Source organism: Phaethon lepturus, unplaced genomic scaffold, assembly GCF_000687285.1.
Source record: "Phaethon lepturus isolate BGI_N335 unplaced genomic scaffold, ASM68728v1 scaffold31393, whole genome shotgun sequence".
In the NCBI taxonomy this organism is placed as follows: domain Eukaryota; kingdom Metazoa; phylum Chordata; class Aves; order Phaethontiformes; family Phaethontidae; genus Phaethon; species Phaethon lepturus.
In genome coordinates, this window is record NW_010531697.1 from 8,108 (window position 1) to 25,742 (window position 17,635).

Consider the following 17,635-nt stretch of genomic DNA (forward strand, 5'->3'; position numbering starts at 1 on the left):
CAGCCCTGCTAGGGACAGTGGGGATGCCAGGTTAGAGGTGACAGTGCTCTGCAGCCCTGGTGCTGACCCAAGTGAGAGCGGGACATTTACCCTAGGGTGCTCTGTACCATCCAGTCACCAGCATGCAGCCGTACCATCCCAGCATCCGTGCTGTAACATAGCATGGGAAAAAAGTAACCCTACCGTGTCGCTATTACCTTTAGGCATATTACCTTTGGGAGGGCAGCGTGGGTGTTTGCCATCCTTACCAGGCCACTCCACACTCAGTGAGCCAAACACACGGAAAGTGTTGATCAGTCCAGCTACAGACAGAAGGAGAGACATCAGCGTTCTCCTAAAAAGCTCTATCCTACACACTCCTGATGTCAAAACTCAGGGCCTCAGTGCAGGGCTAGGGGGCTGCTCACCTTCCGTAATGTCCCATGGGACTCCTCCCAGGAACACTTTGCAGGAGTAGACGGGGTTCTTGTAGTTTCGGGGAGGCAGCTGCCCACTCCAGGTGCAGGTTGCTTCATTCACAGCTGGGACAAGCACAAGCAACACTCAGTACAAGCCCATTTACTTCCCGTTCCCCCACAGGCCTCCAAGCAAATCCCCATATTCAACACAATTATAGGTTCAGCAAAGCTGCAGCAGCAATAGGCAGCTGCCCAGACAGCCTGCCTGGTTTTCTGTCAGCAGATAGACCCAGAGGCAGGCTTGTGCACAGAGAAAGGTCTCATCTACTGCAAACACATGTCCAGCCACCTTATCGGCACAGGAGGCCACCTAGAAGCACAGGACTGAAGCCTGCTGAGACCCACCATCCAACTTACCTGCTGCTTGCCTGTGAAGCCTAGCTTCTCTTTCAATACTGAAGGGGTCTTCTGGAGAGTCCAGGAGATCCCAAGAAGGCCACGCAGATGCTCCAGGCCATCTTTTTGATGCACTGGCTGGGGAGGAAGTTACTGCAGCCAGGGCAGCTTGATCTTGATCCAGCCGGGACCCCACTCCCATCTTTAGGGGGTCTCTTGACACCCCACTGAGGGGCAGGAAAGGCAGAGGCGGGGAGATGCGAAGGCTTGACTGCAAGAGAAAGTCCACATTAAAACCCATCTTCCAAGTAGGAAAGTGTAATACCAGAGGGGTCATGCATCACCCTGGGGCCCTGCCCTCACCCACAGCAGGAGAAGGGGCTCTGTGATCTCCTGTTCTTCTGAGACCCTCTGAGGTCTGACAGAGGCAGGAAAGCAGCCTGATGGGCCCACAGTTTCTCCGGGAAAGGCCTGCCCCTGCAGTCATTTCCCACTGAACCCACACCAAATTATCAGCAGTGGGAATCGTTAAGCAGGAGGGACCTTGCAGACCACAAAGCCAACAGCTACCCCCAGCCTGCACACTCTCAAGGACAGTGCCACCCCCAGGGAGTACCAACCACCCCAGGAGGAGCCTTGTGTTTTGCTCTGGGCCCTGCCTGCAGCAGGCAGGGCTTGCTGTCAGCCCCCATGAGCTCTGCAGGCAGCCAACTGGCTCCTGCCCTCCACAGACCAGCTCCCAGGCCTGCCTGACCAAAGTGTGGGCTCAGCTGGTTGCAGACCCCACTGCTTGCAGGTTTAACATGCCTCTCCCAGGGCAGGAGGAGTGAAAGCATGGATTAATAAAAACAGCAGGGATGCAAGACACTTTGCAGCTTAGAGTGCCAGCCGCTCCGCAGATCTAGCCAAGCGCTGCTGCGGCACAGCCACCCACGCCGAGGCCGTGCTGGGGAAGACCTGACCTTCGCGAACAAGGCCAGCACAAAGCCCTGCCGCGCCGCCTGCCATCAGAGCCCAGGGTTCTGCAGCTGCTTACAGCACCCCTGCTCGAGATCCAGATTCTTCGGGGTGGATCACGGGAGAATCAACTCCACACCAAGCCAACTATGTCCTTCACACCCACCCCAACATGGGGGTCAAGGCCATGGCCCACACCACAGCAGAGCCAGGAGCAGCACAGCCCCAGCTTTAGCCTCAGGTCCTGAAGACAAGCCATGCAGCAGCACCCCCAGACCTGGCTGGCTGGAGCCAGGCTGTCCTGCTGGCACCTAGAGCTGCCACTCACATTGCAACGCAGACCCAGCGGCACAGACTGGGTCAGCAAGACAGACACTCGCCTCGCTCACTGGCTTCCAAATTTAGCTATGCTTTAGGGAACAGGAGCAAGCTAGACCCAGTTTGCTCTAAAAGAAACAGCCCTGAGATGGAGAAGTGCAGTCAGCAAACGGGAAGGGCAACAAAAGGCAGGGACAGGAGCTCCTGAGAAGCCCAGGCTGAAGCCTGGAGGCAGCTGTGCTGATCAACCACCTCCCTGCTGGGATCAGGGCACAAACATCCTCCCATCACACACCAGCTCAAGTATTCAGGCCCCTCCAGAAGCTACTTTAACCCATTAGGACTGCAGGTGCAAAGCCAAAGGTCAAAATATTACTTAGAAGAAAATAATATAAGGATACTGCTAGTTTGTGCTGAAGGAGGACTGCATGGGCAGCCCTTCCTCCAAACCCTAGGCTGCAGGAAAACCTTGCTGAGTCAGTGAGGGCATGACAGCTCCCTCCAGCACTCCCTTCCCTTCCTGAGCATGCAGGGCTGCAGCTTGCAGCCCCCCCCAGCTCTCCTGTGCTCCCCAGAAACACACCAAGACACCAGAAATTACAGAGTGGGTGCAAGACCCAAACTTACAATCAAGTCTGAGAGGTGGTCAGAGCCAGAGCTGAACCCACTGGTGTCTGAGTCCGAGGGGCTGCTAGAGCGGGAGTCCAGGAGGGAGCGGGAGTCCAGACGGGAGTTCCTCAGCGTCGGTGTGGAAAACTTTTCTGACAGGTCCGAACCAATGGGGTCTAGAGGCAGAAAACCCAGCGGGGGCTTCCCCAGGACGTTCCCAAGAGGGTTACTCAGCATGCTGAGAACTGAAACAGAGAAAGAGCCCGTCAGTGCTGCAGCATGACACACCTCCTTCCCTCCTGGCTCTCGTGGCAGAGGCCCAGGGCTCCTGTCAGCCCACAAACAGCTTGTCTGGGAAGTGGCACATCTGGCAGGTACCAACCCTCCGCACAGCTCCAGAAAGGCTGCACGCACTTTGCCATCAGTCGCAGCACAGTGCTGCATGGCTGCAGAGGGTTACTCTCCCAAGGCTGAGATCAGGAGATCCTACTTCATCTGGGAGCTGAACTGAAGACCCCACATCCTGGTTATGGACCTTATACAGGTGTTCCAGATGGGCCACTCCACATCATTATGCTGGCATTTCTTGCTGCTTGTGCTGGAGCAAGCTGGAACCTGGGTGGGGGGGCAGCTACCCACACAGTTTTAGCGATGGGGGTGCATAGACTGGGCCCATGGCCAGCATTTGCTGCACGCACCAATGGCCAAGCTGAGAAGAGCAACGCCTGGCCCATTAGAAGGCATTTGCAGGCTCGGAGGTGGGACGTCACACACGTCCTTCCTAACAGGAGCTAGCTACGGGCAGCCAGCAACGTGCCAGTCTGGCCTGCTGACAAAGGAGACGCTCCACAGTCAGCGGCGAGCACTGTCCCCGGTACGCATTCACAGCAAGCCTGTCTGGTCAGGCCTTTGCCTGAGAGCCAACAGACGAGTACGCGCTAGACTGCTTCCCTCACACGGCAGCAGGTTTTCCTCCCACTGAGGAGAATTGAGGCAAGCAAATTCCTCCTACAGAGCTGCCCCCTTAGAGCGGAGCACCAGGCCACCAAGGGGTCATGAAAGTCTCATCCTGGTCTGTGGGTCAGCAGTGTGGGACCAGCTGCCACCCAGAAGGAGACAGAACGGCAGGGCAGGCCCAGCCACACGGGATCCCACAGGGGCACAACACCAGCCAGCTCTATTCAAAAGGAGCAAGTCTCAGCAAGCTGAATGTGTCCCCAAACCAAATGAAAAGAGCAAAGCATTCAGAAATGGTTTTAATTATTCAGATGCTGCAAAACAAGGCAGCTTGCCCTGAAGCTTTCAGTTTTCAGCAAAGCAAGTTTGGGATCCACTTGATATCCTTCAGCCCCACCTGATCTCAACCAGCTCGGACAACAAGGTTTTTAACCCAGATTTCCAGTAGCTCTTGTGCAGTAGAGGATTAATAATCCTAAACGCTGCCCAAACCATTTAAGTAAAAAATGCCATCATGCTGAAGTGCACCACAGTCTGACACCAGTACCAACTCAGTGCCAGTGCCCGAGAAAGCTGCCAAGCGTGCCTGAAGCAAAATGCTGGGCTACGCCTGTCCCAGGCCGCATTATCCAGTGGCATACCTGCCAGGGAGCCAGCATCTCTAGCCTCATGCTACAGGAATAAACATCACAATGCCAACAGAAACCCCAGACCGGTACAGGTGAGTCCTTTACTTGAAGCACCTACCTCAGCCCAAGGCAGAGCTGGTCTGCAGGAGCCCTCAGCAACAGTCACAGCATCTTCCCGTGTTCACAGAGCCTTACCCCTGCAAGTTGCCCCAGAGGTGCAGCCCCGTTTAAGCTACGGCACGGGACTATGGACTCACCACTAACCACACTGAGAAAGGGACCTCCTGCCCTTTGAATATCTGGTTGACTCTGACAGCAGCACCTGTGCTTACACCCAACCCCACAGCCACAGAAAAACCTCACTGGCCCAGCAGTACTTACCCTAGGCAGAGCTCGAGGAGCAGCAGCAGCCCTGCTAGCTGCTGTGGGTAGCGAGGGAAAGCTGCCGCAGACGGCTCAAGCTGGGGAGGAGACTGTTCCCTCCTAGTCACAGAGCAGGGCAGAGCATCTCCCAGCCCAGGCAAGCCGCACTACGCTGGTTTGCCGACTTCTCTGAAGCCACGTGATGTGTTTAAAAATACAGCCAGTGTATTGTTCAAGGGAGACAGCTGAATTTGTTAAACAGGCTCAAAAATCTGATTAGTCACTAAACAGTACAAGAGTCAAAGCAAAGCAGCTGATCCCATGGCCCAAGCCTCACTGCCGACAAACACTCCAGCACTGACGCCCTCCTCCTCCTCAGCCATCGAGCACAGCGGGTTTGTAATACCAGGCAGCAAGCAGCCCTGTGCTGACCCCGTATGCACAGCATTCCTAGAGACCTGGGGCAGCAAATGCCACACTGATTGCTACCAGGCAATGTTGTCCTGCACCTCATCTCCTGGTTGAGGGAGATGCAGGACCAGAACTCCATTTGGGAAGTGTCAGCAAAGGTTTGAGGGCTCATCAGGAGCTCACAGGGGCACTACAGGGTCCAACTGCTCCTGCTCCCTTTATTTTACCCTCATCCCTGCCACCACTCTGGCTTGCTACAGCCACTGCTTACACATTTGCTCCTGGGACTGCTTAGCTCTCACTGCAGCTAGAAAGCCAGGAAGGCCGGTATGAGAGCAATCAAGTAGCAAGATTACTGGCCTTTAAAGGGATCTACTCTGTGGGCATCCGCATTTCAGCGCCTACCACCAAGCAAAATCCTGTTGGCTACAACTGACCCACTCCTAACCTTGTGTCCTGGAAGCACCGACATCCTGCTGTTAACAGATGGATTGTATCCACTCCAGAAGCTTTGACAGGTCTGCACAGGCAGCACTTGGTTACATGCTACACTGAGCTCATGGGAGACCCATCACCCCAGTGGGTCTGACTCAGCTTTGCTTGGTACCTACATCCACTCACAGGGACATTGGGAAGAAAAGCCATGAGCTACACTCAGTGCTTCCTCCTTTACACTTGCTTAGCAATCAGGTTGTGTACCCTGAAGCCAGCCTTTGCAGGTAGCCTAGGAAACATCAGCATAAGAGAGCAGATCTTATTTCTCACCCCCCTCTCCCTGCCCCCAACCCAAGGGCATCCTGCTCTAACCCACTGAACCCCCTCCTGGGGGATGGGGCACCAGAGCCTGACAGAAGCTGCCCACCTGAAAAAAGCAGCCCTCAAGTCATCGGGGCCACTCAGTAGAACCACAGATCTTCCAGGGAAGTTGGCCTCGTCTTCCCTCCCAAGCAGACGGCTTGCAGAAGAGAAAAAAAACTATCTCCAGTGCACATGCAAGACGCATCAGCAATTTCTGGTGTCAAGAGCATCCCCAAAGATCCTGGAGTGAAGCAGCAAACATCAGGTAACTACCCAGACTAAGGGCAAAAAACCCTAGGTGCAAACAACTAAGTATTTTTCATATCTAGGGAGGGAAATTTTAACTGAAGGGTCAATGCGATTCCCATTCATCCGCTCATACACGGCGGCCCTGCTATCCAGAGCGCGGCAGTTTGCAGAGAGCTTCTGGAACTTTTCATGCCTCTGCTCGGAGCTGCAAGAGAGGCACATGCCAACACTCCTTTGCAGGGGACAGCAAAAAAAAGGTAGCTTTTAATAGAAGCTCAGCTCTGACTTTTGACTCACTGCTGCAGCTTTAATGACTGGATTCAGAGCCAGCATGCTCCATCTTTGAGCACGTCAGCCAAACGCTGACAGATTTAAGAGCTCTGTGGAGCAGTCTCGATACCAGCATGGCACTCTTCCAGATCGCAGGCGCTCAGGTCACTCTCTAGAGATCGAACATTTCACAAACCACTCCTCCTCAGTTGAGCTCTCCCTAGTAAATGCTACCAGCACAATGCTGCTGCAATACATCCTCTTAATTCCTGCATCATCCTGGGGGGCCTAAAGATATGAGGGGGGAGCATACGCAAGTATCTTGAAACCATCACACCCAAGACAGTGACTAGTTTCAACTCTTTATGCCAACTCTGCCCTGTAGACCCCAAATCATCTTTTAAATCCAGTTACCAACTACTGAGCTACCACATTTAATGTGAGTTTACCCAGTCTCGGACAGATCACTCCATCGGCACAAGTTCACAGCCCCAACAGCAAGATGCCCAATGCCGAACCCAACCAGCCTCAGAACAGCTTTTATTCTTCCACATGCTGGTTAGACTCACAATTTAAGATTTTCAACACCTGCTCAGGACCTTGAAGCATACAGCTTCCTTCCCTGCATACTACAGTTTACAGCCATTTAAGAATTAGACCTTCCTGGTGGCTTTGACCAAGCCCATTTTATAAGAGATTGATGTGAAGACGAGCCCTAAGGAGCTGGGCAGCTCTGGAAAGGGCTCTGGGTAAACAAACCACCTCACCACTATGCTGATGACAAATGACTCTTTACTGCCTTGAATAAAACCTTAAGATAAGAACAACACTGCAAACAGAGCATCCACTGAATTGATTCCGGACAGCTAAAGTTGACAAAAAGCTCTGCCACCATTAAGCTGTCCTCTGAACAAGTACTTCTGCTTTAGCTTGGGTCTGCAGGAGACCACCCAGCAAAACAAGTCAACAGCACCTTAGCAGTGCTTACGCTCTTTCCTCCTTGGCGCATCAGTTTTTGTCAAGTTATCTGGAAACCAAGTCTTTCCCAAAGCAAAAAACCTCCCACCTTACAGCTGTCCAGGTCCTTCTGCTCAAGATCTTTCCCCACGCTGTAAGAACATCAGTGGAAGCTTCCCCACAGAGGAAAACAGCATTTGCCATAGGGTGACACGCATCACTCTGCCTGAAGGCACATGTAACCGCATGCATGTGCGCAAGCAGCTCCTTGTTGAGCCAAGCAGCACGCCAGGCCCCAGATTCTTACGTTACAAGCAACATCTGGCACCTGCATGCTTAATGCACAGGCAGTTCAACACCACATTTGGCAGTGGCTCCGAGTGCTAGATGAGCACATGCACGCACTTCTTTAAGTCATGCTCTGAATACATATTTCAGCCTTTGAAAGCTCACCGCAGGGCTGGAGAAAGGCTATTTTGAAGGGACCAGGACTTGTCTGAGCAGGTCTATGATGCCAAGCCCTTCAGAGGGTCATTTTTGCTGGCTGGTACCACCATCAAGGTTAGACAGTGGGACACTTCAATCTCTTGCGAGGAGATACCAGAAGTTTGTCTGCTGGGAGATTACTCAGCACAGGAAGGATGGCAGACTGTCAAGATCTCCCCTTCATCCACCAACTACTACTCAGACTGAAAATCCACCCTTCTGCCCTGGTCTTCTTGCAGAGGCAGGGGTGAAGAGGTTGATAGGAAAGTTCTTCCCAAGAAAAGCACGGCAGAGGAGATGGGTTCCAGCACCACTGCGCTTCTGCTTCCACTCAGACACCTGCCATGCCCAGCGGCTGCAGAGCCATATGCACATTTGGGGCAGGGTGGCGGAGGAGGGAAGCAGCATGACTGAGGCCCTGGAGACTGAACACAGTGCAGTTTCTTTTGTCATTCATCAAATAAGCTTGTAAAGAAAAAAAAAGGCTGATGTCCCAAACAATAGCCTGCTGCAGTTCCAGAAAAACAGCTCGTCTGCAGTTTTTACCACCCAGCCAGACTCTACCCTGGTGGGGTGGGAGCAGGCTGAATGTTTTAGTCAGCCAAAAAGCAGCACCTCCTACAGACACCATGCAACTTCATGGCAAGAGAAACATTTGCATGTCTGAAAGGCAAACGGGCACCTTAACCACCTCCTACAGCTACGCTTAACATCCCTGTAGTTACAGCAGCAACACAGCCAGACAGGCTGCCAGAGTGAGTTCCCCCCCCTCCATCACACATGAGCACGGAGCTGCATAAGACACAACCCGCTCACCACAGGGGAAAGGGGTGATCAATACTCCAGACTAATCTTAAGTGAAGTTTTAGCACTTCACGCCTGCAGCCATGGGACCTCACGCTGCCTGCGAGGAGCCAGCACGCCTGCAGCCACAGCACAGGGGACACCAACTGAACCAAACCCAGGAGAACTGCAACAACAGTTGCGGGGCTGCAGCACGTGGCACAGGAACAGGCTTTGCTTGGCACAGGGAAGGCAGACATTGGATTCCCCCTTCTGTTCACTCCTTAACAGGGAGCTGCAGTGAACAGCCAGGCACTTATAGATGCACAAAGGAACAGGGAAAAGCTGCAGCAAGAGAAGTGGCACAAAAATTTTTTCCTCTTAAGTGGAGCAGCCATGAGACAGGGCCCACAGAGGTAGAGGGGATCTCCATCCTTAGGGTTCGGAGCTCATCTGAGCAGCACACTGGCTACCTCCAGATGTCTTGTCCAGCTCAAATCCTCCCACTTTGATTATACTCCTATTACTTCAATGGAGAAGGAAGTCACTGCTGTTATAAAAGCCACCTGAAGTCAGATCCTCTCCAGAGCTGTTTATCACAGAAGCCTCGATCAACTTGAGCCAACTGCCAGTATTCAAGAAAAGCAGCTCTCAGAACCACAGATGTGATCAAACCAGCAGTAACCACCATTTAAATAGGAACTAAGGTACAACCTTTTTTGTTTCTGAACTACAAAAGAGGAACCTCTGCCCTGACAGATTCTTCATTTGGGGCAAAGAAGAACCGAGGATATTCGGGCAGCTATTTCTGGTTTGCTAAGAAGGGGGCAGGGGAATAAAAAAAGGCAGCATGATCCCACAGCTGAACCACAGAATTAGAGTCAGGACACCTGAGGTCTATTCTTGGTTCTGGTACCAAGATGGTAAGTCACTTCCCTGGAGTGCCCTGAAAAATGGAAACAGCAGCAAAAGTAGGAACACGGGGCAGCTTATTGCATTAACATTTGAGCACACAGGTCCTCCTCCTGCTCTGAGGGAGTGGGACCTGGCTGACAACAAGCCTTGCTGCTTCTTGAGGCATGGAATTTACTACCGTGTTTCTGGGAAGGGAAAACAGATGCCCAAGGTAAATATAAAATCAGTAGAGACAGCTAAAACATGATTCAGGATTAGAAATGCACAGGTAATTGCATTCACTAAGCAGACTGCCACAACTGCATTAGTCTTTAAAAAGATCAGAACATTGAAATACAGCGGGGTTTAACATATACCAGTCCTGTCTGGATTTAAAAGCCAACATATTCAGGTCAAATTCTGCACAACAAGCTTCAGCTTCGCAAGCCTCAAGAACAAACACTTCTATTTTTAAGTACCAAACTCCTCTCAATTATTTGCTGCAACATCCAGGGTGCAAACTCTGCAGCATGTGTTACTTTACGTGCAAACAAGGATGAGACTGACTCATTTTCACCACTCACTGCATCACAGTTTGTGGGGTGTCGAGTCCATCAGGATACCACCTTTAGGAGAAGGTATGTTCTTTAGAGGGGGAGCAGGCTGTTGGCCATACCCCTTTGGGCAAGGCAGCACGCTGCTGTGAAGGAAAAACAACTAAAAAAGACAAGCTTTAGTCCTGAATGTAATTTTTCTTTGAAAAAAACAGGCACACAAGCCTCACTGAGGCATTCAGCTGGCATAAAGCCACATAGTATTTCCATCACTAGATTGGCACACCCAGTACCACCAGTGATGCCTGCAAGTTCCCAGTTACCTTCCAGAGGTCTGCATGCCTCGGGTACAGCATGACAGCCTTAGGGGTTTGCTTCACCTTCCCTCTGCACTCAGAGAGAAGACAAGCCAGAGGGGCAAGGAGGGAGGCCAGGCATTTCTCTGCGGCCATCTCAAGTGGATGGCAGCTGCTGCTGTGTCTGAGAGCAGCCTCTGAGCTGGCACTAGCACAGACATCACCTGTGATTCAGCTGTTTTGCCAGCACCTAACAGACCACGCACAAGGCAAGTGAGCCCGGAGACGTGGATACAAGGTGCCGAGATGGAAGATGCGGCACTGGCTGGAGACGCCCTGCCCGGCATGCCTGCCCCCAGCCCACACCCTCTGGGAGGCTGTTTATTCAACCCCGCAGTGGTACTGCGCAACGCCTGTGTGGTGACAGCTCAAGGACCACAGCACCTTTTAGAAGCAGATAATTTCAGTGCCAGCGCAATGGAGGTGCCCATTTAAAGAGGTCTTGTTCTGGCAACACCAAGGGAGCCCATGAATTAGTTTCTACAGCCCCGTGGGCGAGTCATGCTGCAGCACCACGCTATGCAGCCTGGGCATCGGAGCAGCAAGCTGTGCCCAGGCAAAATGCAGCACCAGGGACAACCTCAAGTCTGAGGCAGAAGCAGATGCTGAACTCAGGGTCTGTCCCACCAGAGCTGGGGAAGGGGAGGAGCAGGCATCACTCCCACTATCTGCTACAGGCAGCCCCAGCACACTGGAAGAGCAGCTCCTAAAGCCATGTGGAAGTCCAGGCAGTTCCCTTACACAGCTCCAACTGAAAGCACTCAGACCTGCACATGCTGTGGAGTTTGTAGTGAAGGCACTGAGCCAAAAACATGTTCAGGGCCTCTTCTACAGAGCTACCATATTACCCCTGATGAAGCTGCAGCAGACAGCCTTTCACACCTGCTCTGCTCAGCAAGCAAGCATCCCATTTGCTGCTTGGACATGTAAGCAGTGGAAGGGTTGGAGGAAAACATACCCAGCCCCATCTCACATTTGGCCGGCACAATTTTGGGGTTGAATCTTACCCCAGAGTTTGCACACACCTAACATACCCTGCTGCTAGCTCCGATACTGATCGCAACAGGGCATGGGGGCAAGACTAAGCTACTAGTTGCCTGGGGCAGCTCCAAGCCACCGAACAGCAGCTCCAATGCTCTCCTCAGAAGGCAACATGCTTGTTAAGGCTCACTTCAAGAGCTAGCCAAGAGGCATGTGCTCCAGACTACAACTCAAGCCAAGAAGCTTACAGGCAAGCTCCAGAAGCCCAAGGTACTTGTGCACACCAGCATTGCCAGTCAGCAAATCTATGAAGGGCTGAGATTGCCACTGCTGGAGTATTTTCATCATTGCAGCACCAATGGCTTTGAGCAGGATCAGATGCTTGAGAAGTCTGTGCCTTCCTTGTGCCGACACTTGTCCACCGTTACCTCCAGAGAGCAGGCAGGCAGCAGCCACAGCCCCTCAGGGTTGCTCCTGAGGCCACAATAAAACATCCTTCCCTGAGAGAAGTCAAGGGGAGGGTTTTGGGTGGTGCATGCCTGCTCCTGCAAGCCGCCTCCAGCACAAGACTGGAGGCTGCCCTGACCCACTTCAGTGCTAGCTGGATGCAAGCAGAGATCCTGGTTAGGTTCCTGTTCCAGTTACTCATCTATTTGCATCCTCTGTTTTACAGCATCAGCGCAAATAAAAATAAATCTGTTAGGAGAAGCTGTTCAAATGGAAGCTTTAAGAGGTGGATTAAGAGCAGCTTCCATTAGAAACCAATTGCAAACTCAGAGTTTTGATAGTTGTTTTACTTATTTGATACATATTTTATCCTTTTAAGGATCAAATACTGCTGCCACATGAGCAATCTGCAGCTATTAAGTGCTCCCTGCTTTCTACTCCACCACACAGCTGGCTCTAGCCAGCGGTTGAGAAATCAGCCCACGGAGTGTGAGCAGCCCTTACTGAAACATGCTCAAGAAACAAGGGCCCATTAAGCATCCACACCAAGTGTCCTCAGAACAGCCCTACAAGAGCTAAGATGGCACGGAGCAGGCTTTTAGTAAGGCCATCTCAGGTACTCATGAAGTACAGCTGCCACGCAGGAGACCATGCCAGTCAAGCCAGCTCACAGCTTCGTTCCCATACAGCATTATTATAATTAACCTCCACACAGACAGCACTACCACCATATTTGTGCTTCCTGAACAGTAGGCAGGCTGCTCCAGAAGGACCACGGCTTAATGCACAGCTGCCACAAAAGCCTGTCTTCCTTTCAAGGCAAAGGACACTGAGAACACAGGGATTCAGGATCCCCACCACCACATTTGCTTGAATCAGGTGCAGGTCTGAGGCCAGCAAGAGATGGTCTGGCCTCCTTGCTCCAGCACAAACAGCCATACCACCAGCAGTACAAAGGAACCTTTTACCGAATTTTCCAGGCAGACTTGGGCTTAAACCTGAGTGAGGCTGCAGATGAATTCTGATGAAGCAAGTCTCAGGGTGAAGTGCTCACTCCCTGGTCCTGAAGCTCCCCTTCCTTTCACTAGGGAGCAGGAAAAAATCCTCCTTGGGTACTCTGGTAACAACCTAGAGTTATCCAGATGCTGAGCTCTCCTCTATCAGAATAAGTCTCTGAAACCTTCCTCTAGCACAAGGAGAAGGATTTTCATGCAGCCAAGCAGGAGTTGAGGGCACACCTAGGCAGCAACTGTTTACTGAAGTTTGTTGTCCAAAAGGCAGCTGCTAAGAGCACAGGGAGAGATGTGGACACACAGAGGCACAAGGGAAAGCGCTATGGAGCAAGCACTTGGCACCATGCTGCAGCACAGGTTAACCTAGCAGCAAATTAAACAGCCAATGATAAGATATCCAGGCAACTTCCCTCACCCAAATCCTCTGCCCCTCTAAGGTCTTCCTCAAGCTCTGCAGCCAACAACTCAAGACAACTGCTCAAAGGCAGCCAGCAATTTTCATGTTGTACTTATTAGCAACAACTACCCCCATACTACTTAGCAACTCTCACTTGGGGGGGTTCTCAGGTACCTGCCACCACATACACAGTATTTCCTGAGGACAGTGTGAAAACAGCCCCTCCTTGGGGAGCAGCTTGAGTCCCTCCTGCTGTTATTGAAAAGAAAGGCTAGGAGGCCATGACAACCATGCTTCCTTCTGTGCAACAGGTCTTTTCTTTCATCCTTCAGAGACAGGGTTTTGCCTTGAAGACTTCAGAGCGATTTGTACACAGAGGCCTCAGCTATCTGCCAGGCAATGCACAACAGACTGCCTGCAGTTCTAGCCTAGCAGATTTTAAGCAACTACAGGCGATTAGCATGTTCAAGCTTACTGCAGAAAAGTTGCTGTGCACTGGGAAGCAGGAAAACTAAAGGCTGAAGAGATCCAGCAGTGCTTCCCTACCACAAGCAGTTTCCCCAGCACCAGAGCTGTAACCTTGCAGGTTAGAGAATGAGACAGCAGCAGCCACCCCAGAGGGGGCACGGATGAGGCTGGAGCTGCAGCCTCGAGAGCAGATCCAAGACAAAGCTCGAATCTGTTGCTGCACCAGCAGCTTTAGGGACACACACCAAGCAGAGAGGCAGATACAGCAAGGTATCCAACACCATAAGAGCTCACCTGCTCAGGCTGGGCTCACCTAGAGAGAGGCTGACATCCTCTCTGGAAGGAGAGCTGATCTTTCCGAAAATGCCCTTGCAGGTTAGCATTGCAAACAGTGTTAACAGGCTGGTTCTAGGATGATTTCCCAGTGGGCAAAGTCTGCCTGTCCCACATAGGGTTAGGCTCAGCCTCCCAATGTAGGGCAGGACAGACCAGCCAGACCAAGCAGCTGGCATGCAGGCTAAAAAAACAGCCAGGCAGACCCAAAATCTGCACACTGATCTGCTTGTGTACTGCTGTCATCCGTTCTCCAGGCAAAAATTGGATCAAGACCCCATTTGCTTGTGCTCCTTGAGGAATAGGGCAGCAAAGGTAAAGGATACCATGAAGGGCAGTCCCATCTCACCACCTCTTAACCCCTCTCTGCCTCTGCAGAGGGATGAACTCAAAGGTCTTGATGCAAGCAGCTGCCTTAGAAGTGGAAGTGCTGCCTCAAGAAATACAGCTGGAGATGGCAGGTCTGGAAATGTTCAAGGCCAGTTTCCTGCAAGAGCCCCTCCCCAGGCCACAGAGCAGGTTTCTGAGACTTCCTGAAGTATTTCCGGCCTGACAGATCTAGTGGTAGCAGTGGGTTTGAGATGCCTTGCCTGCTATGAGACAGCAATTCAATCCTCCAGTCAAATGAAGGCAACTCGAGCCTGCAGCGGCTGCCATCTCCCAGCAAGGCTCTCTCCAGACACCAGCTTCAGGGACTGGCAGTGCATCCAGAATGCTCTCAAGGGCTAGGCACACCTTCTCAGCGCATTATGGTGCTGGACCCAGAAGGAAAACTTGTTCCAAGTAACCTTGTCTGGGTGCAAGGGGTTAAGCAGCCCTTTGGGAAGGAGGACATAGGCAGGACCAGCCTCCCTGCTCTCTGGCCTCCTCTGCCACGGCCCCGGCAGCCACCTGACCCCACCGCACCAAGCTGCACGGTAACACCAGAAGGATTTGGAACCACAGGTCCATCCCAGGCTGAGCACTCCACACTGGCAGGAACTATGCAGACAGGAGAGGAGGTCCCAGCTCATCAGTACACAAGCACAGGCACTTGCAGGGGACCACATCAGCAATATTTTTAGCCCGATTGTTAGCTTTTTGGGTTTTTTTTTTTTTGCATTTCCACCCTTCCAGGCACCTCCCTGTGCATCCGTGCAGCTGAGTCACTGCTGGAACCTTCCAAACGCTTGGGCACCAGGGGCACAACAAGCTCTGCTTGGCAGCACCATCCCTCCCCAGCCCCTAGTGACAGCCCAGCTCTGACACAACCTCACCTGCTCTCAGGACACCCTGACAGAGACCCCAGCCCTTAGGGTTAGGCCAGCAGCAGCCTCCCAGGCCTCAGCACTGGGCATCAGGAATACCCAGACACAGTAGCATCCTCCTCATGTCCTCCCTCTTTTTGTCACACTTCGGCCAACTGGAAGCATCAGCATCTGCCAACTCCTCAGATCTGTATGGCTTTCAGGCAGAGGAGCACTCCTTTGCCACCTGGAAAGCGTTTTGCAGCCTTTCGGAAGATGCTCCTGAACTACAAGATCTCCCCTCCCAAGGAGCTCCACATTGCCACTCCAGAGTCTTCACAGAGGAGAAAAAGATGAGGCTCTGCAGACATGGGAGGTGTGGGCAGGCTGAAGCAATACACCAGCTGTGCACCAGCCTTTCACTTCTCCAGCCAGCCTACAGCATCCCCACAGCTCTGAGCAGGAGAGTAACAGCAGCCCAGGCTAAGGAGCTGCTCCCAGCCCAGCTGCTGCACACTCAAGAAGGGTGGGATTGGGAGGGAGAAGATGGGCTCAGGACCACAACACCCCCAGCTGTATAGCCCTAGGCCCTCTCTACACAGCCTCTGAAGGCCAGAGGCTCCTCTGTGGAAGCAGCACAAATACATTTGGGCTGGTTTTATGCCCAAATCCCCCATCACATACCGAGGAGAATACCACAAGCAAGAAGTGAGAAAACAGGCCTCTCCAGAGAGTATTGGGTGCCATCTTCCAGCGGCTGTTGCCACAAGTTGTCACAAACACCCACTGGGTGCAGAACACCTGAGCACAAGGCAGCACCCAGGGTTAGATCCTTCCTACCACTCTTCCCAGGCCTCTGCAGCAGGCAGGAGATCCAGCACTATGCACTGCAGTCAGCAGGGGCATCTGATACCAGATACAGCCTCTGTGAGCAGGGAGGTCACCGGAACACCTTCAAATCATCTCCAAACAAATCTCCCTCCTGCAATCAGAAGCTCCTCCCCACTCGACAGTGAACCCCCCCCCCCACCACAGCCCACCCAGCCCCACTGCCCAACCTGTGAGGCACAAAGCCTGCCACAGGCTTGTGCGAGGGCTGCTCGCCTTGCCTGCCAGAGCACTGCAGAGGCATCCGCACCTCTGCCAAGACAGCCTGGCAGGAAGCTGGCCAAGAGAGCACTGGAGATGGCTACAGCAGATCAGGTGGGGCTGGGACAGCCGCACAGAGCGGCCGCCTCGGTGTGCGGCAGCCCTTGTTCTGCAGCACCATTGTGCACCAAGCCCCAGGTGTTGCAGTTGTTAGCAGCAGCAGAACCATTCAGCATGGATGTTGCCTGCTTTAAGTGTGCTCTTTACATTAAAGACCCTATAACAGAGGTTTAGTGCCCCATAGCTTGCTAACAAGCATAGGGGGCTCAGTGCAGAGCTCTAAGGCACCTGCCCAGCCCACCACACACCAGTAACTTCCCTTTCTCCCTCCTCCTTCAAGGTTTTGGCCAGCAACAAAAGAAGGACAGATAGAGTGCATGGTATTCCCTAGTTCGTTAAGGGAAGCCCATAGGACCACATGCAAGGCTTAATAAAGCTACCACAGCCTGACTGCAAGCAGGCCCTAAGTGCCTGTGCTAGGGCTGACACGCAAGCCTGCACGCTACATCTTGCAAAAATTAGATGTAGAAAGTTGAGTACGCTGCGCTGATGAAGCTGTCATTTCAAACTTCACTACCCTACAAGTGATTTTTGTTTTACAACCCATGCAGCAATTCAGGGCTATGTCCCAGAAGCTCCTCCTATCCCGAGAGCAGCATCCCCTGGACATCAGAAGTGGTCGATAGCACACCCTTGCCCCCCCCTCCCCACAAACATCTACATGGGCAAAGCACACTGCCCAGGCCACCCCAGAAGCTATCTACATTCCTGTCAGCACCAACTTCACGCCTGGGGCCTCCTGTGTCACCCAAGTCTGCGCAGAGATGCACTACCCTTTTAACAAAGCAGCAGCGTGCTGCTATAAAGGGATGAGTTTCTGTAGCAACCAGGCTGAACTTGTACAAACTCTGCCAAAGCACTAGATCTTTCCATGGACTAATACTTGAACGAACACACCATCATTTGCAAAACCCCCCCTTAAAGACTGGGAAGTAAACTCTTCCCCCTGTTTTAACCCCCTGCTCTGTCAGCAGGCCGCAAAGATGCATTAAGTTTGCGCACACCGCACCCCTTTCTCCTCCTGCAGAGAAAGCTGGTGTTTCTGGAAGAGGTAACTGAACCCTGCATCACTCTGGGGGAAGCACCCAGCACCCCAAAAACTCCCCATCTGATCCCAGCTGCAAAGCCAGACTGGAGAGAATTGAGGGGGAAGGGCAAACCAGCCAGCAGCGCGTG

At 52.6% G+C, this 17,635-nt stretch overlaps 1 protein-coding gene across 1 annotated transcript in view; it reads right to left on the bottom strand.

Moving 5' to 3' along the window:
• CPEB1 (cytoplasmic polyadenylation element binding protein 1) overlaps positions 1-17,635 on the bottom strand; it is a gene marked incomplete at its 3' end in the record, with an annotated part of 35,007 nt that overhangs the window by 6,224 nt on the left and 11,148 nt on the right. Inside the window, exons 3-6 of the mRNA XM_010284646.1 lie at positions 2,697-2,923; positions 816-1,065; positions 408-521; positions 213-302 (exon numbers count right to left, since the gene is read on the bottom strand). Of these exons, the coding sequence (XP_010282948.1) occupies positions 213-302; positions 408-521; positions 816-1,065; positions 2,697-2,923 (681 nt within the window). The remainder of the gene's footprint in view (positions 1-212; positions 303-407; positions 522-815; positions 1,066-2,696; positions 2,924-17,635) is intronic.